The 20,229-nt window shown below is 34.1% G+C and overlaps 2 protein-coding genes and 1 pseudogene across 5 annotated transcripts in view; 2 read left to right on the top strand and 1 right to left on the bottom strand.

Annotated features, from left to right (window-relative positions):
• Positions 1 to 6,289, top strand: part of ACVR2A (activin A receptor type 2A) — a 77,634-nt gene extending 71,345 nt beyond the window's left edge. For both annotated transcript variants that reach the window (XM_011359664.2, XM_023530264.1), the window contains exons 9-11: positions 810 to 948; positions 4,319 to 4,449; positions 5,413 to 6,289. In XM_011359664.2, coding sequence (XP_011357966.1) covers positions 810 to 948; positions 4,319 to 4,449; positions 5,413 to 5,607 — 465 coding nt within the window. In that variant the 3' untranslated portion in view covers positions 5,608 to 6,289. The remainder of the gene's footprint in view (positions 1 to 809; positions 949 to 4,318; positions 4,450 to 5,412) is intronic.
• A 4,425-nt stretch (positions 6,290 to 10,714) lies between these two features.
• ORC4 (origin recognition complex subunit 4) overlaps positions 10,715 to 20,229 on the bottom strand; it is a 76,702-nt gene continuing 67,187 nt past the window's right edge. The window contains exons 10-14 of one of the 3 annotated variants that reach the window (XM_011359647.2): positions 19,785 to 19,871; positions 15,722 to 15,830; positions 14,881 to 14,976; positions 14,732 to 14,799; positions 10,715 to 12,258 (exon numbers count right to left, since the gene is read on the bottom strand). In XM_011359647.2, the coding sequence (XP_011357949.1) occupies positions 12,070 to 12,258; positions 14,732 to 14,799; positions 14,881 to 14,976; positions 15,722 to 15,830; positions 19,785 to 19,871 (549 nt within the window). In that variant the 3' untranslated portion in view covers positions 10,715 to 12,069. The remainder of the gene's footprint in view (positions 12,259 to 14,731; positions 14,800 to 14,880; positions 14,977 to 15,721; positions 15,831 to 19,784; positions 19,872 to 20,229) is intronic. The other 2 variants (XM_011359654.2, XM_023530274.1) reach the window with 2 other exon arrangements.
• On the top strand, positions 18,848 to 18,965 carry LOC111739448 (annotated as a pseudogene).

Genomic DNA, 20,229 nt, shown 5'->3' with positions numbered 1-20,229 from the left:
GCTTAGTAACTATTGTTACTGAAAAATACAAAATTGTTAGGGACATATATAAATAAAGAACTCCAAGACAGTGAGTAAACACATAGATTTTGTACAAATAGAATTTTAAAGTTTATCTATCCTTTTTTGGGTAATTCTTTTTACATCTTGTATTGTTTATTAGTTTGTTTGTTTTTTTAATACAGAGAAAGAGAAACACTTAAAGTATTTTTTAAAAAGATACCTCTTGGCTGGGTACCCGAAACTTAATGGATTTCGTTAACCAATGACACCATTAAAAAAAACCCAAACATTTCAGACAGTATGCAAAGGTACAACTGAAAAGTACATAGCTTTTTTCTCTATTCCATTCTTCTTCCCACAACTCTTGTTCAGTTTCTTGTGATTACTTCTGGAAGGGAGAAATAATTCTAAGCCTATGTCAGCACAATGTTTGTTGATGTATTTAAATGTATGCAGAAAATTATTAGCATATATAATACTTTGTTTCATCCTACAGTATTTTCGGAAATCTTTCTGTATCAGTCCTTATAGATTTACCTCATTTTTTTTTTTTTTAAGAGCTGTATAATACTCTATTTGTTTAATCAGTCTCTACCGATTGATGCTTCCTCTCTTCCCACTGTCTTGGCTGTTTTATTACTTGAAATGGAATAAAATTTTGCTTGACTCTGTAGTCTAGTAGTCATAATTTAGTCACATTATCTGATAATAGACCACATTTGGTTTTGATTTTTTTTACAAAATCATAAAATGTTAGTTCATAAAGTTAATGTATGAATACTGTTTGCTTTTAATATCTTTTTCAGGTTGGTACCCGGAGGTATATGGCTCCAGAGGTATTAGAGGGTGCTATAAACTTCCAAAGGGATGCATTTTTGAGGATAGATATGTACGCCATGGGATTAGTCCTGTGGGAACTGGCTTCTCGCTGTACTGCCGCAGATGGTAAGGGAAAAAATAGTTTTTAAAAAAGATATATATGCCTACTACACATGTATGAAAAGGGATGATTCTACTCAAAGGTAATATTTTAAAGTACAAATTTTTCTTATTTTTTAAATAGACTCTAAGAGCTTAAAGGGAATTCAAGAGGCAGGGGATAGAGGGCAAGCCAGAGAGGAAAGGTTCCGATATGTATTGATCTTTTACCATTATCAGATGTTTTGCTGGCACTTTACATACCTTTAGCCTATTTCCTAAAACATCTTTGGAGGTAGTAATTTTCTGTTTTATAGATGAGCAATTTGAGGCTCAAATTTTAAGTAGAAATTAAGTAGCTTGCCTATTTTAGCCTCAAGTGGTAAATGGTGAAACCTAGATTTGGAACTCTGATCTAGATGTAGGGAGAGGGCTACTGCTTTGGTTAGGTCATGTGGGTCTTGCCCCCAGGTGGGTGAGAGGAGGTGTGTATAGAGATGGGGGACTTGGCCTCCCAGGACACTCAGCCTGACTCTGTTCAGCACTTCTGTGATGGCAACCAATACCTAACTAACCAGACTGAATTTAACACTCTATCCTCTAACAGACAGACTGAGCACACAATTGGACATGCTACAGGTTAAAGATCCTTAAAGCTTTACAAGTCTGATCTGATGTAGACATTATTGTGAATGTTCACTAGCACAGCACCGTGTTTCTAAAGGATTCCTCTTCTTTGTTCTTGTTATCGAAGTCCTTGTTCAAGTCCTCTAAATCAGGGGTCCCCAACCTCCAGGCCGTCGACTGGTACCAGTCCAAGGCCTTTTGGGAACTGGGTTGCACAGCAGGGAAGCAGCGGGCGAGCTAGTGAAGCTTTATCTGTATTTGCAGCTGCTCCCCAGCACTAGCATCACCACCTCAGCTCGACCTCAGATCATCAGGCATTAGATTGTCATAGGAGCACTGGTTTCTTGTGCCAAAAAGGTTGGGAACTGCTGATCTAAATGTTTGCATTGACTGATTGATTGATAAACCTGCATACTGTATTCATGGTGTGACAGAATTATAGTGTTCTAGATACTGTTTTTAGTGCTTTTCCTAAGTCTCCACTCTCTTCAGTTATGTTACAGCACTTTTTTTGGATGTGAGACTAAGGCAAACTTCCTGACTGTTAAACTCCCCCAAAAATGTATATTAGCTTCATCTGTTTTTTTAAATTTTAATTTATGATTGCCTAAAAACTTTCTGTGTATTGTGAAAGACCATAGAAGAAATTACGTTGACTATTTAAAAAGGTATAACCAACTTCACCTATAAGAATACTTTCTTTTCTTAGTATTGTAATAGTTTCTTAGTGTAGGACAGACTACCTCTGGTACGAAATTTGATATGGGGTGCTATGCTTTTAAAGGAATTTAGTAGCGTGCACTCAGGAATGGACAACCATTCATTCTTCCAAATCAGGGGTTTGGCATGGGAGTGGATTCAGGACCTAAGAAAGGCTGAAGCAACTTGGATATAATTTAAGCTTAGAAGTCTATAGGAAGAAGAGTAAGCTGTTTAGTATATTTTGGTTCAAAGTGGAAGAGAAAGTACATTTATTATGTGAATTTATAAAAGCAGAAGTAGGTCAGATGGCGGATGTCATAGGAAAATATATTTCATAAGAACTTTATTAATGTGAACTCTAAAGCAAACCATTGAATACAATGTTATGCAGAACACACAAGGCCCTACCCTTGTGTTTCATTAAGTTTCATTAAGGTGATAACATTTTTTCTTGGACTGTTGACTCTAGAGTAAGGTAAGTATGAATTGTCTAGCCCAGTGCTTGGTACATAGGAATTCAGTAAATGTTTTTGGATGAATGTAATACCTGAGAAATGCAAGGGAATGCTGTGGGAGTTCAGAAGAGTGAGATATTGCACTATTGATGGGAAGGAGGGGTTTTCAAGGAAGTTTTTATAGAAAAAGAAAAGGATGGATGCTGATATTTCTTAAATACCTAGAATGTGCTGTGAAATAATTGTAGACTCAGGCATTTCTGACTCAGGTCAGAAATTGGGGCAGAAAGAAACATTGCTGAAGTGAGTACTTTAGAATTTGTTGATGGCTAATTGTTGATGGTTCAATTCAGTGATTTTCAAACTTTAACGTGCATACCAAACTCCTGGGAATCTTGTTAAAATTCAGATTCTGACTCAGTGGGTCTGGGTTGGGGCCTGATATTTACATTTCTTACAAGCTGCCAATCAGTGCCAATGCTGCTGACCTGTGGGCCACACACTCAAGTAGCAAAGGTTAAATAGATGCCATAGACTGTCAGCATTGTCACTGGAAGTGCTCAGGCAGAGACTATCGAGGCATCAAGGATTCTTCCATTTAGAGCGAGTCGAGTTAGATGGCTTGTATGATTCATCGTTTATAACTTATATTCTTCTATCCAGGAGTATATGGTGCATTTCAAGAGCCTGTACAAGGTTTAGGTCTATATACAAACACATCCGTCACTGAAATTGCTGATTAGTGATAGGTTTCTGTCAAGGAAAGACAGTAGCACAGACTTCTGAGTTATTAAGAGATGGATTCAAATTCCAACTCGACCACTTAACAGTTGTGCAAGTTATGGAACTTTTTTTTTCTTAGATGTAAAATTAGAGGTAATGCCACTTTCAATCTGTGAAGGTAAAATGGAAGTAAATAATATAAAGTTCCTGGTCAGGGGAAATGTTCATCAAATATTAGTTATTAACTCCTATCTGCATTTTCCTGTTTGAGTAGGCCCAAGAAAAAAGGAATCATTTATGTTGTTGAATTTTGCTTGTCTCTGAAGGCACATTCTGACTTCTTGGGAACCCTGTTTAGAGAATGTTTGTGATTAAAAAAAAAAAACAAAACTAAATATTTTTGTTAGTCCTGGTGAGGGCAGAAAAGAGGTGTAACTCTGAGGCAAATAATTCCTCATGTGGAGAGTGTTGAGGGTTTGAGTGTTTCCTGGGATAAAGATGGTTATAACAGACTGAACTCAAAGTCTTCAGAGATGGAAGCACCACCGTTTACCGTCTGAATTGCAAGAGTTGAGACCTTAAAGGGACACTATATTTGCAAGTGTTGATGGTTGACCTTGTCCTATATATAAATGGAGATAGCCATTCCTCATACAATAGATAAGAAAGTTCCTTATACAATTCTTAGTAGGGTTACATGCCAAATCACAGACTTTTATTTCCCCTAAATTAGAGTTTGGGTCACAGTGTGGTATAAGTCCATCAGTTATAGCATATAACAATTGGGAAAAGGTGATAGATACACAGAGTGTTTTAGAAAGTTTGTTCCAGTTTGGAAGTCAGAAAGAGTTGAATTAAAATATATGTATATATATTTTTTTACATTTCAGGACCTGTAGATGAGTACATGTTGCCATTTGAAGAGGAAATTGGCCAGCATCCATCTCTTGAAGACATGCAGGAAGTTGTTGTGCATAAAAAAAAGAGGCCTGTTTTAAGAGATTATTGGCAGAAACATGCTGTAAGTTATACAGTTAGCTTTTCACTTAAAATTCCAAGAAAATGCTTTTCAGAGGACTAATTTATCTCTGGGAGGATTTTCTGGGGAGGTGATCCTCATATAGGATATTCTGTACTAGAGTTCTGGAAACAGCAGAATTAGGGCTATGTTTGTATACTCACAAGGGAGATGATGAAGTCATAGTACCTACATGGGGGCTGTCATCTCCATGTTACCTGTATGGATGTCTCCTATTTGGAAGGCTTCCCCAGGAAAAAGAGTGCCTGGCTCTGAGCATGTTATAGTTAGGTAACCTTGCCCATCACCACCCTTCCCATGTGATGCCATTTAAAAAAGCAAAACACCCAGTTTTTCCTCTCCAGAGTTTATTTTAGCCTTTTGATTTGGGGTTGGAAGATTTTCAAGTTCTTAAGGATGCTCTAGAACTAGAGACTAGGTTGGTGAAGAATGCAACAGTACTGTCCTAGTATTTTGGTCTAGGTGTAACTAGAAACATGGATAAAACCATGTAGAGAATCCTCAAGGATAGCTTTCTAACCTTTCTATTTAAATGCAACATAAAAATGCTGATATTAACTAAGAAAAAAATGGGTAGACCGCGTTTAGCATTAGTTTCGAATCCATTTTAGGGTATAGCACTGAGATGACCTGGTTCCTGAACAATGGATAAGGGAATTTTGGAATTAAAAAGATTAATCACCTGCTGTAAGTCTTCAGTGCTAAAAACAAAACAAAACAAAACAAAACAAAACAAAAACCAAAACCCTGTATTTCTCTCAGTGCTTTTCTTAATGTTCCTGCATACAACAGTTACCCAGATGTGTACATTGACTAATATCATACTTGGCTAATCTTGAAACTTTCTTTAACCCACAAAAGTTCCAATTTTTATGGACATTTTATTCTATTTCCTAATAGAAAACAAAAGTCGCTGTGGTGTTTGAATATGTGTTTCCTTTGTAGGGGATGGCAATGCTCTGTGAAACGATAGAAGAATGTTGGGATCACGATGCAGAAGCCAGGTTATCAGCTGGATGTGTAGGTGAAAGAATTACTCAGATGCAAAGACTAACAAATATCATTACCACAGAGGACATTGTAACAGTGGTCACAATGGTGACAAATGTTGACTTTCCTCCCAAAGAATCTAGTCTATGATGGTTGCACCACGTGTACACACTGAGAAACGGGACTCTGAACTGGAGCTGCTAAGCTAATGAAACTGCTTACAGTTTATTTTCTGTGTGAAATGAGTAGGATGTCTCCAGGACATGTCGGAAAGAAGACCCTCGTCTAAAACTGTGGCTCTGGGAGACTTATGTGTCTCTGCCTGTAGCAGAGACGTGAAGGACACGAGACTAAGAGAAACATTGCAAGCTCTGTAAAGGAACTTTTGAAAAAGTATACATGAAGAATGTGGCCCTCTCCAAATCAAGGGTCTTTGGACCTGGCTAATCAAGTGTTTGAAAACTGACTTCAGATTTCTTAATGTCTGTCAGAAGACACTAATTCCTTAAATGAACTACTGCTATTTTTTTTTAAATCAAAATCTTTTCATTTCAGATTTTAAAAAGGGTAACTTGTTTTTATTGCATTTGCTGTTGTGTTTCTATAAATGACTATTGTAATGCCAATATGACACAGCTTGTGAATGTTTAGTGTGCTGCTGTTCTGTGTACATAAACAAAGTCATCAAAGTGGGGTACAGTGAAGAGGCTTCCAAGCATTACTTTAACCTCCCTCAACAAGGTATACCTCAGTTCCACGGTTGCTAAATTATAGAATTGAAAACACTAACAAAATTTGAAAAATAAATCGATCCATGTTTTATAACAAGGTATTACAAATTCACTGTGTTATTTAAGAAAAAAAGGTAAGCTATGCTTAGTGCCAACAGTAAATGGCCATTCGTAAAGCAGTGTTTTAGCTTTTCTTGTGCTAGTTTGTAATTTAAAGGAAAAAAGTGTTGTTCCTTTGAAATGAAAAATGGTGTCATTTTCCCCTTCTTCCCATGTTTCAAAGCTTCATCTTATATCCAGTTCCCAAAATATTGCATACTTACCAGGTATTTTTTTTAAGGTGTGCTGTGTTTGGGGAATATTTGAAAATTTAAAGCATGATTTAAAATTTTTTAAGTGAGCTGTGACACTGGAAAGCTCTTCATTTTTATTCTTTTAAAATAGATTTTTTTTTTCCTATTTATATATGTAAAATTGTAGTGTATTTCTTTTCACCAAACAGTGTGTGGGACATTCTTTATCACTGTTTTAAGATCACCTCAGGAAGTGTCATTACCCAGAATTCCTCACTCTGCTTTGAGACTTACAACTTTATCACCATATTTCTGCTTGGTGCCATCTTGTCAGAGTAATATTTGATGTCTGTGGTATGTAAAGATTATCTTAGGATAGAGACTGTAAATTTTAAGCACAGATTTCAGATATTACTGCTTTAAAACAAATCAGGGATAACAAGTTAAACTTATAACTTAAAATATGCAATGACATTTAGAGGTAACCAATGTTGACATAGGTAACAGTCTAGCCTCCTCCCGCAAATTGCTTTAACAACTAACTAACTCTGATATTAATTTAGGATAGCTCATGCCTTATCCTTGATAAGAAAAGGAATTGATGCTAGGTAGGCACCGAAGTGCTTTTCAAAACAAAAGTACATTAGAATATAATTGGATTCTTCCTCAAATTTATACAGGCCAAAGTAAAACATTAATTTCCTGAATTTCTAGATTACTGACCAACAAATAGCCAGTATTACGCTATATACTTTTGTCAGGTCATTTTAAAATCCATACATTAATTTTATAAAATAATTTTTTACATGTCACTATCAGGAGCTTACTGTGAATGTGTTATCTTCAAATGGCTATTTAACCACACAGTACACTACATTTTACATATAATATGCACTTAATCTCTGGGAATACTAAGTTATATTATTTATAAGTAATACATAGGTCATCAGACTCTAAGCGGGGAGGGAAAGAGGAGTAATAGCATTGTCTGTGTGCCACACACCATACAGAATGTGCTCTTGGTCACATTATGTGCTCAAGTTGTCACTGTATTCCTAAGAATTCCCATTTCAATGTTGAGTTCACCTCTATAATTCCCATTTCAATGTTGAGTTCATCTCTATTTCAAAAAGTACTTAGCCTCTCAATTTCTTGATTTGGTTTTGCTTCAACTTTGAAACTAACCAAGAAGGGAAAATAATGAGAATGTTCACACATGAAAATTGTTAATCTGAAGACTGATTTCTATCCATTCTAAATATTTAATCCTGTTTTTTAAAGTTAAAAAAAAATCAAAACAAAAACAAGGAATATTGCATTTGGCTTATGTGAACACTAGAGATAAGTTTTGTAAAACCAGTTATTCACAAGACAAATTTTTCTCTTCATGTTAGAAAACAGTTTTAGAAATCTGGGTATTGTACGTAATTCTAGCTAACCAATTTTAAAACTTGTATCCTTTTGAGAATTATACTAATAGAAAAACACTTTTTATAAGCAGTTAAGAATGTTCCAGTGACTACCTGTCCTGATAGTCTTGTTAAAACTTTCTTTTGCAGGGCATTTTCATGTTTGGTTTACAGTCAGTGCAGAGTGGGCAAGTTAACAAAAAGTTTAAGCTAGGGATACTGAAAAAAGAAAGATCAAAGAATGAGAAAAATGGTTTCGTTTTGGGGTAAACTGAGACTCCAATAATTTTTTCCTCACGTGTATGGTGCTCCTTATGATTTCGTCTTGTATTTTGCCTTTCTGATACCCATCAGAACTGCTGCTCTAACTTATACTCTTTACCTTGCCCAGATCTTCGTCTAAGGAATGCTTTATGATCAACTGCCATAGGACTGATGGATTAACCAGTGTTTGGCTTTATTCGAAGTCTATGCCCTGCACAGCTCTTGTATGTATTTTAGATTCTAGGAAGTTTTTAGCATGTGATGTGTGATTCTTGTTTGAATGTTTATTACAGGTACCTTGTGACTTCTAGAAGAGAGACTGTGCCCCACAATTGTTGGTACCATGAACTCTCTTTCATGGTGATGTTTTTTTGAAAATACAATCAGGAAAACCCCCCACGTTTAGGATTTAAAATAAAATCATATATCATGAAATTAAAAAAGGAATCTCTTCTTCCCCCTTTCCTTACCCCTACATAATAGCTACATTTAAGTAAAATGCAGGTGGTGGGGAGAAAAAAACCCAGGCCAGATGATAGTTTGGTGGAATAAACTGATTACTGTTTTAAAAAAATTGCTTCACCACAGATATTTTCCAGTTTCTCTTTTTTACCTTTTTAAAAAAATTACTTTTTAGGAACATTTGGTATAATGTGCATAAAATTATTTACTGATTTATGGGCAAAATGATACAAGTAGCATCTTGAACATCATTTACCTCAGATATTCAACCAGCAGTACATTTTTTATGCAGTCTCAACCCATATCCTATTTGTTACCTCTCAAAATATTGGAAAGCAATTATTTTAGCTTTACTCTGTATTTCTTGTCAGTGTTTTGGGCACAGGTTGTTGTACTACTGTCAAATTGTACTTGCTATTTTTTTCTGCAAGTATTTAACAAAAAACTAAAAAAAAAAAAAAAAAAAAGTCCCGAAAACCCCACCTTGGATAAGTGATTGTTAAATATTGTACAAATAAAATGTATGCTATCCCCATTCCATCCCCAAGTTAAATAAAAAAATGAATATGGTATGATTTGCATATGCAGTTTTTCTTTAGCTCTATGTTCTTAAAGGTGAATAGTAGCTTTATAATTTGTAGTAAGGCTTACACCTTGAGATCTGTAAGAATAATGGTGAAAGAAGGGAGGTTTGTCAATTGTGGCATTTCTCTCCTTTGTTTAAGCCAATTATATTCCTACTAAAGTAGGTATGTTGGTCCTGCCAGGTTTAGAGAAGCTAGCTGAGCTTTAGTTACCTTGACTTTTAATATGGAAATAGAAAAATGTGGCTTAGGAAATAGTCATCAAAGATATGAATTGTATTTCCAATTTGGTAATTCTTTACTAACTGAATGGGAGAATTCTGGTACTTCCACTTAGGGTAATCAGAGTAATCAAGAAAGTTAGCTTCTATTTACATTTTTAATGTTGCAAAGGTTTTGTTTATCTTGTGGTTTTCAAAGAAAATGGGGGGGGGGGCTGGAAAAGCCCCACATTGTCACATGTAGTGTCACAGTTCATACCAATGGATTCTTAATTTTTCTAGGGTAAAGGTGAAGAAAGGGACACTTAAAATATGGTGGTTTGAGAGAACCTGCATTGCCTTCTAAACCAAATAAAAATAAACAAACCATGGAAATCTATGGAAAGACTGGAATCATTTTCCACAGTGTGTTCTGCAAAACACTGATTCTTCAGGAAGTAAATAATGTACATGCTCAACATATATAGCATTATGATATAGTACATTTGGACCACCAGGTTTTAATTCCTCAGACCTATTCACATGTGCATGTGAACTGGAAAGGTTTTTTAAAATTTTGTAATAAAATCTTGTTTTTGGTAAGGCTCCTGGAGGGACATGAGTAAAAACTGCACTGAAGCCTCTAACACTTAACCTTTTCAGTCTGATGACCCAAGCAGGTCAGAGGTTTTTGACTGTGCTGTTCAAAGGCTATAATTCTCCTCTAGTAAATGAGGAAAATATCTTTAAGTCATATTTGTTTCCATTATTTTCTAAAGCTTTTTACTAGGGCTTTTCAGATTTGGTTTTCATTTTGTTAATGGTTTAAGCAATTTAAGAAATGAAATTAGTTTAAAAATTTTGTGAATACATTTTAGCTTTTATTAGTGAGTATGGAAAGGGGAACATCAGCATCCCTCCTCCCCTCAAAAAATGCCATTGGAATGTAGACATACTCATTTGTATGCTTTTTGCTAACCTATTTTTTCTAATTTGCTTTATGATAACCCATCTTGCTAGTTTTTTAATCAGTATACCTGGACCTTGATGGATCTTCTGGAGCTCCTACATAGCCAGGGAGGCAGATAAGGGTCCTCAGCCTTCTATTGGCATCTTAACAGAATACAAATTTGTAATCCTCAAGTCAGGTCTTTAGGTGCTTTGATAGTCAGTGCCTTAAAATATTTTAGAAATTTTTTTGAAGGGACAGTTTTAGCTCATGCGTAAAATCCTTGCTTCTAGTAATAGTGATGCTACCATTTTAAGTATTTTGGCAAAATATCCCTTAAAAATCTGTAGAGTATTGCACAGAACCAGTATGTAAGCCTTAGATTTAATGAGATTGCAGAAAAGTAAATGACAGTGATCTGAAGACTCGGAGGGCATGGAAAGAAGACGATGTATGCAAAAGAATAGGCTGTAATTACTGAAGAGCTACTTTTGTGCACAGGTATTTCTGGTCTACATCTGATACGTCTTAAAAACAAGATAAATCATTTCCTAGAGCACACTTTACAAAATACATGGTAAGGAATCCAATACTGAACTTCAAGTCTTAATAGCAGGTACTTTGGTATCAATCAAACTTGAGTTGAACCAGGTCTGTCAATCATTCTCTACCTGTGTGATTCTGGACACTGCCACTGTGTTAGTTTTCTCATCTATAAATAACAGTATGCAAATAGCATGGCCTTTGACAGTTACAAAGATTATAAACTGCACACAGGTAGGGACTTTGCCTTATGTAAACCACATTCCACTAAACAACAGGCATCCAAATATTGAATAAATGAAGTAGCTAACACTTAATGAATGCTTATTAAATTTCACTTTAAACATATACCTATATTAGTTTATGGATTCCTGAATTTATAAGGTAATACTTTGGCTGACATTTCCACATTCCTCTTAGGGGTTTGCTTTTTGATACAAATAACAGATTAGTTAACACTGCCAAACATTTCCCATTATTTGTGGGAGTGGTTTTCCAGGAATTTCTTAAAGTACCTGTTAAAAACATAAATTCTGATCCGTTTGGCCTAAAATAGGCCCAAAATTCTGCATTAAAAAAAAAATGCTTAAAGGGGTTCTTTAGATGGTATAAGTAACATTTTCAGAAGTCTGAAAGAAAACGTACAAACTTTTGGCTTTTTTCCTTCCACGTGAACCATCTTCTGGCCAACTGGTCAGTCTCTTGAACTAGAAGACCTGGGTCTGGAAATAGAATCCAAAATTTCCATGGATACAGAAAAAAAAAAAATGCATCACTTCCCACTGGATCAAAAGATTACTCATTACACCTCAGCTCTCACCATTGTTTCTTTACTGCTTTGTTGGTTTGTAAAAACATCTGGTTGCTGGCTTAACATGAACTCTTTAAATGTAACACTAATAATTCACAACTATTTTAAATAAGCATATGGTTTAATCCCTATAAAAGTCATATTTTTTTGAACTACTAGTCTAAATTACTGGAATTATAAATCATGTAACTGCTCAAGATTTAAAGGCACAACACAGCCAAGAATACTACATGTGTAATAATCCCTCATAAATATAAAAAAACATTTATAAATAAAAGAAAATGCAATATCTTGTTAAAGGACAACAGTTTTTAGTTATTTATAGTAGTTCGCCTGAAACTCCATAACTGAAGCCACTGGTTATATTCATAACCAGCTTAGTGAGGATGTTGCCCACTGCCTAACATCTGTAGGACAGTTGGGGTATTTCTGCAAAGCATTCATAATTTGAGTATTATCCAGAAGTAGTTTCATCAGCTGGTACTCTCTCTGTGCATTTACTGAAGTTCTTTCCATGGGCCTTATTAATTCTAATTGTTGTAAGTGTTCAAAAGCCTGAAAGATGAAAGAAATAGTTTAGGTTCAATAGGGGAAGTAAAGTAACAATGCTAACCCAGAGAACAGTTAAGAGTTTGAGTCAATTGTGGAAAAGAATGCTAGGAAACAATAGGAATCAATAGGGTTCAAAAACAACTTCATATCCTAGGTGAAAAAATAGTGTCAATATCCAGTTATCTGTCCCTGCACTGTTGAATGTAAACAGGGCAAATTTTAATCTAGTCTGCACAATAAGATTTTGTACCTAATCTTGTTCTCTATCATATCTCCTCCTAGTACTTAAGTTAATGAAGGGTTTCCAGTTTGCACTGAAAACCGAAGATCTGATAAAACCAGTACACCTTTTGACTCATTACTTAGGTTACTCAAATTTGCACTTGTATTTTGCTTCTACCTTTGTGAGACTTTGCTGTGTAAAAGTTTAATACAGTTGCAAAAAAAGAGGGAAGCAGGAAAGACCCTAAGGAGTACACCAAGCCTATTCAGCTGATCCTATAAATAAATGACTCAGCAGTGTTATGGACATGGAGGAGAGAAGACAGGCTTCTGTTTCCCTAAGAAGTCTGAGGGAGACTGCCATAACCTATTAAAAAGTCTCTTCCATCTTCCCCATCTTAATAGGACTCTTTACTGTCTGCTTCCCTTTACTGCTAATATTCATGTATTATGTCTTTTCTAACCTTGATTATTAAAGTATTTTATTAGGGTATGAAAAAAAGAAACCATTAAGTCATGACATACTAACCATTAAATATTTACACACTGAAATAGATTCCTGGGCTTTCTATTCTTACAGGCTCATTGTGAAAAATATCATTGGAATATATTCTTTATATGCCATAAAAATTTTTCTGATGAAAGAGATATAGCTCAGACATCATTTTTGAAAATGAGAAAATATCAGAGGCTGCAAGCTAGGGGTTGAATAAAATTGAGATTTAAAATATTTCTAGGCAGCAAAAATACTTTATTTAAAATGCAGAAATTCATCAGAATTTTAAATGTTCAGGTAACCCTTTCCATTTATAGAACTCCCACAAACCATCAGACAGATATGGACATTAGGAAGTGGGGGGAAAAAACCAACCTCTAGTGTGCTAAATATCCTTCCTATTATTTTGAAGAAATGGCAATGCCCCATACTCATATTTTGGTTGCTACAAGGAATAAAATTCTGACTACTAGGGCCTATCAGGACATATGGGTCCACTGCTTAAAAAAACAAAAAATGTTTCTTCTTATAAAGTCCTCTATAGAGTTGTGCTGTCCACTAAGGTAACCACTAGCCACACAAGGCTACTTACTGAGCATTTGAAATGTGGGACTCGCTTTTCATTTTATTTAATTTTCATTAAGTTTAATTTAAAAACTGATATTTGAGTCAATCAGAAATTAAGTATGTTTAGAGCAACTGCAGAATATACATCTACTTCAGCTAAAAACTTTAAGGATCCAAAGAGCAAGTATTTCCAATGAATATTTAGTGAATTATGATGTGTTTTAGGTATAAATACACATCTTAACACACAAAAAAAGGGAAAAGACTTCATTAATAATCTCTATATTGATTATAGATTAAAATATTTTGGGCATATTAAGTTAAAATTTAATATTAAAGATAACTGCACCTTTTTTCTTTAATACTTTTGTGTTGCTACTAGAAAATCTAAAATTACATTATGTGGCTCATGTTGTGTTTCAAGTGGACAATGGTATGCTAGAATAAAGTTCAAGTTTTAGAACTCATGTCTCACCCAACCCCTAATAAAACTTTCTCTGTATGCCCTCATCAGCCAGTGAGATTTTGTCCTTTGGTTTCTTAATGCATAATATCAACATTTTTATTTCTTTTTTACTGCTGAGATTATAAAGCCAAACCTTGTGTTGTAAAGGGATAGGGTTCTATCCATGTATTTCATAGGTAATTCCTTTTCAGGATGCAAGTGCTAGGAACAGACAGTAGAGGGCAGTATACCTCCACAAACTGGCTGCTTTCTTCAAAATTATTCAACATTTTGTTTTTAGATTTATGTTTTGAAAAAAAAAAAACTATAAGTACCTAATGTTTCAAAATTAATAAAAGTGCAACTATGAAATATACAGTACCCTTGAAAAACTCAGCGATTAGGCGATGCCAAAAACCCTTCACCCCCAGTCAAAAATCCCTATATCGCTTGACTTCTCCAAAACTTAACTACTAACAGCTTACTGTTGACTGGAAGGAAGGAAGCCTTACCAATAACATAAACAGTTGATTGCCACATATTTTGTATTATATACTGTATTCTTACAATAAAGTAAGCTAGAGAAAAAAATACTATTAAAATCATAAGGAAAATACATTTACAGTATTTTTTGAAAAAATCTAAGTGAACATGCACAGTTCAAATGTGTTATTCAAGGGTCAAGTGGACAATTAAATTAGACATAAAAATATACTTGTCTGCAGAAAAATAACAGGGAAGCTTACCTTCATGACAACAGGTTTCTCAAAATTATAAACAGAATGGGCCTTCCTCTGAACAAATTTCTGAAACTCTGGACAGAAAGCAATGACAAAATTAGTATCTTCAAATAAGCAGTGGGGTGGAGTCAGAAACTACGAAAGTCTCCTCTCACCATTATAGACCATTTGAAAATTAAAGGGCTCCTCTTCGTAAATGTCATTTAAATGCTTCATTGCTATAATAAGACAGATTTCCAATACCGATAGACCTACAGTAAAAGGGAAGCAAACTGAATTGTAGTTTACTTAGATACATAAGATTGAAATAACTGTCCTCTATATAGAATACAAGTGAAAGATCACGGATTTGAGGGGTAGGAAGAGGTTAAGACCTCCCCCAGGTTCAAATGTATTTCATTTATTTATTAGCCTTATAATTTTCAGCAAGTTACTCAATCTCCCTGAGTTTAGTTTTCATATCAGCAAAATAAGGGTCTTTTAATCTTACAGAGATGTTATAAGGATGTTATAAGGATGAGAGGTAATATTATCAAGCACTGACCATATGGCCCACAGGAAACGTAAACTGAAGCTGCTGCAATTATTACGTAACTTTAAATTACGTAGGGCCCTTGATTATTCAGAGACTCCCTAAATCCCTGTAAATTATATCTAAAATTTTTCTCCTGGAGAGAAGTTTCATTAGATTCTTAACAGGGACAGTGAATCTAAAGTGACTAAAAGCCAATGCTTTTCGGTACCACTTGGTACAACAGGAACACCTGCAATACAGTCTTAGCAGGACTTCCAACGTGGCAAGAGAGGCAGAGTATCAATTTTCTTTGACTGTAAATGGGACTGACAATATCTTTTAAAGGGCTGAGTTAAAGGCTGTATGGATAAAAAGTAGTCTATATAAAAAGCACTATACTTAATATTAATTATAATTTTGAAAAGCATTCCATTATATAAATTCAAATCTATAAAAAACTATTAATCAAGTAGGTTTCTTACCATGTACAATATTGGCTTTAGAGTCCATGCTACACAGTTGGTTTGCCTCCATCAGATCTGCTGCAGTCATAAATGGGTGTGACGTTGTTATGCGATTTAAAGCAAGCATCTAGAGAAATGAGGGTAAGACAATTATATACTTACTTGGGCAATGTGGAGAATTACTGAACAAAACTTCATAATTTGGAGAGTCTATGCTTATGAGAGTGACTAGTGATGCTTAGGAAAAATATTTTTTCACATTTAGCTCTACTAAAATTTAGTATTTCAATTCATATGCTCATAGTATTCATAGTATTCATAGTATTTCAACTCTATAAATGTAAAGCATAAAAAAAAAGTTTTATTGTTCTCTTTACCCCTTCCCACTTGCATATTTTGTTTATTTACAATTCCTGGACAGAAAAGCTGTTTAAAAAAGGAGTAGGGCAAGATGACCAAAAATAAGAACACTATTTAAAGCTCCAGACCAAACCAAACCAAAAAGGCAGATCTGTGACTTATAGGAACTTTCTTACCACCCAATCAACCAGTCCAGGTTAGTGTTCACTTCTATCACTTATGTTCTATTGTATAAAAAGGAAAAAGGTAAAAACCAAAATTACACCCAGAAACAATTCTGAAAAGAATTCACTTGTTATGTAGCTTGTTGTCTTCCCAACAACTAACGCTAATCCTAGATTTGAAGATATCTTTATTTGTGAGGTTCATAACATTTAAATTTAATCATTTAAATAGGGTTAGCAGATTTAGAAGGTAAAAAAATGAATGATATCTCATTAAATTTGAATTCCAGGTAAACAATGAATAATTTCTTAGTGTAAGGATGTACCATATAGTATTTGGGACATTTTTTATATTAGCAAGTCTCTCCCCCATTTTAACCAGGGCCCAGGGTCCTTAGTTGATCAGAAGAGTTTGGTGATCCTTGTACTTCATTCCCCAACTGGGAGAGAACAGGGTACCCAGTAGCTCCTTCCCTTTCTCTTCCTTTTTCTTTTTCCTTTTATAATAAAATATTTTTGACATACAAAAAGGCAAGAGAAAAATATAATGAAGATCCACAAGCACTTCCTTAGTTTACAAAATATCTTAGACAGCTGAAGCCCATGTCTCTTCCATGGTTGGACTCTCTACCCTTCCCCATACTAAAAGAAAAAAAAAATCATGTCTTTATACTTCTACTACATACATATGTATTCTTAGACAATACAAATTTTCAAGTTTTATATAAGTACCATATTATACTGCTGCAACTCTCTTTACTGAACATTGAGAATTTATCCACGTCAAGGTGTCAATTCTAGTTTATTCATTTTTTTTCCTGTTGCATTCCTTTGTATATACTCACATTTTAATTATTCTCTCTTTTATTGATAGACATCTCTCATTCCTTTTTGCAATTATAAATAAGGCTGCAATAAACAATGCAGTACATGTCTTCTTGTACATCTGAGGTCTCTAGATACCTAAATTGCCAAATTGTTCTCCAAAGTACTTATACATATTTATACTATCAACAGCAATAAATTTTAATAGTCACAGACACCATCAGATATTAACTTGGAACCACCAGACTGCCAGAAATAAAAATGTAGTGTTTAATAATGTAAAGTTAAAAATATTTTGTACCATTTCCCTGGTTACTGGGGAGGTTAAACATCTTTGTATATAAGTCATGCGGGATTCCACATTGGTGGATTGCTTGTTCAAATTCTTAGCTCATTCCTTTATTGATTATTGTAGAAGCTTTTTTTTTTTTACATTAAGTTGATTGGGGTAATGTGGAAGCTTTTTATACATTATGGATAGTGTTGATGATTACGTACATTGCATATATCCTCTCCCAATCAGTCTTCACTTTTTCTAAGGTATCTTTTGTCCAGACATTTAAAAATTTAATGTAATTAACTTTATCTATCTTTTCTTTTATGGCTTATGATTTGTGTATCTTCCCTAAGAACTCTTCCTCTATCTCAAGATTACAAATATCTTCTATTTTTTTTTTTTCTAAACTTTTAAAAGTTTTGTTTCTGTATGTACATTTAGGTTTTTTAACCTGGAATTTACTTTTGGATATACAATGAGGGTGTTTTTTTCTATGTGTATAACTCCTGATATTTTACTGAAAATTATCCAAACTATATTTAATCTCAGTCAAGTCTTTCCCTCCTCTTTATAATATCTACCAGTTCCAAAACTTTCTTAAACAAGACAAACCAAAACAAAAAGAAAGCCATTACCTTGAATTAAAAATGTAATAGAAATCTGGAAAAATTATGGCTGTTCATGTTGACATTTTGATGGTAGAGATTTTCCCAGAATAATGAGAAGTGTGTGTGTACACACGGATGTGTGTGTACATATATATGTGCATATGTGTGCGTGTATCCTCTATATATCATAAGTTAGTAAAGTCTAATTTTGGTATATAAATAACTAAAAAATTCTTAATCCCCAAATTCCTTAGAGATAAAGACAAGTGAAAATGGCAGTAGGATTTTTACGGATGGGAGGGAGACTGCTAACAAGAAAGTATACATGGAAAAAAAAAAAAAAAACTCCTAAATTTCCTCAGCAAAAAACAAACGAGGAAGGAGAATCTCTAAAACAGAGCAGAGCCATATAGTAAAAAGAACACAAGCTTGACTCCAGAGAGCCTTGGATTTGAGTTGAGTTTGCCATCTAGTTTGCTATGTGACCTGGGGCAAGTTATATAACAACAAGAAACTTCAGTTTCTTCAAAAATAAGGATAAAAAAAAACAAAGTATAAAAAATAGGATTTTGGTAAAGGTTAGACATAATGTTGTTAAAGTAACTGTATTACCTGGTTCATGTGCTATTCAATAAATGATATCCATTATCATTATGAATGAAAACGACCAAGAAGAAATTCATGAAATAAAAAGTATTTTTCCCTTGAAAGATATTTGCCATAGATTATGTTCTAGAAATATTAGGCTAATATCAAATAAATTAGTGAAGAGCTTTAATTTTCAGAACAATAAAGTACCCCTTCTGTGCTACTGTTTAAGCTTAAGATATAATTATTTTGTGAAAGACCATAACTAGGTGGGATTTATTCAGGTATGCAAAGCTAGTTCAACATTAAAAAATCAAGCAATGTCTACGCCATGCTACCCTGAACCAGCCCGATCCTGTCTGATCTCGGAAGCTAAGCAAGGTTGGGCCTGGTTAGTACTTGGATAGGAGACCACCTAGGAAGACTAGGTGCTGTAGGCATAAAAAATAAAAATAAAAAGGGATTGTACACTGTCAAAGTGCTTGCAATCTGTGAGGTCAACCAAGAGTTGCCTCACCAAAAAAAAAAAAAAAAAAAAAAAAAAAATCAAGTGATATAATCCAACATATTAACAGGCTAAAGAAAAACCACAGATCATATCCATTTATACAGATTAAGTATCTGACAAAATCCAACACTCATTCATAATAAACTCTCAACAAGTTAAAAACAGATAAGAACTACCTTAACTTTATAACAAACATGTAGTTAAAAGAAAGCTACAGCTTATATAATGCCTAATGGTAAAAGATTGCTTTCCTCCTAAAATTGGAAAAAACGCAATGATGTATATCCTCATCACTCTTATTCAACACAGTGGAAGAAGTTCTAGCCATGGCAATAAGACAAGAAAAAGAAATAAAATCTATCAGATTGCAAAGGAAAAAAAATGCTATTTGCAGAGTACAATGTCGACATACAAAAATCAATCACATTTCTACATTCTAACAATGAGCATGCTGAAACCAAAATTAAAAATAAAATATAATTTACAACTGTTCCAAAAAAATTAAATACTTATGTATGCACTTTAAACATGTAAAAACAGAATCTGTGTAGTAAAAATTATAAAACGATAATGAAAAAAATCAAAGAAGAACTAAAGAAAAGGAGAGATGTACCATATTCAGGAACTGGAAGACTCAATGTAGTAAACATGTTAATTCTCCCAAAATTTACCTACAGGTTTAATCAATTCCCATCAAAACACAATCACCTGGTGAAATAAAATGAATGCTAAAAATAAAACTAATACAAACCAATAGCATGTGTAATGACCGCAGGTTTTTGTTGATATTGAAATGCTTCTGTAGTACTTCTCGTACACTTATATCTTCTGAGAGACACTAGAGAGAAAAAAATCAAAACAGAAATAAGGAATAATGCAGTTTAAATCCTAAATATAATCTTGTGCCTCACTAGTTTGTGTACCTCTTTAATTCTATTTATTGATTATTAAATAGGTGCTGGTCTTTTTTATAGAACACAAAAATCAAAACCAAATATCCAGTCTATTGATTTTCTTATCCTTATGTTAATTCAATAGACGCAAACATAAAGCATAATCTTTGCTACCCCAAAACTGTATAAAAAGAGAATCCATACTGTGATAGTGGGATGATCAAATGCAGCACAAAACACAACAGAGAATGAGTTACTATACTTGGGTAAACAAATTAAAGTATTACAAAGAGTGCTAAACTG

Source organism: Pteropus vampyrus, unplaced genomic scaffold, assembly GCF_000151845.1.
Source record: "Pteropus vampyrus isolate Shadow unplaced genomic scaffold, Pvam_2.0 Scaffold2, whole genome shotgun sequence".
In the NCBI taxonomy this organism is placed as follows: Eukaryota; Metazoa; Chordata; class Mammalia; order Chiroptera; family Pteropodidae; genus Pteropus; species Pteropus vampyrus.
The sequence above is the reverse complement of the archived record's forward strand: the minus strand, read 5'-3'. Positions and strand labels throughout refer to the sequence as shown.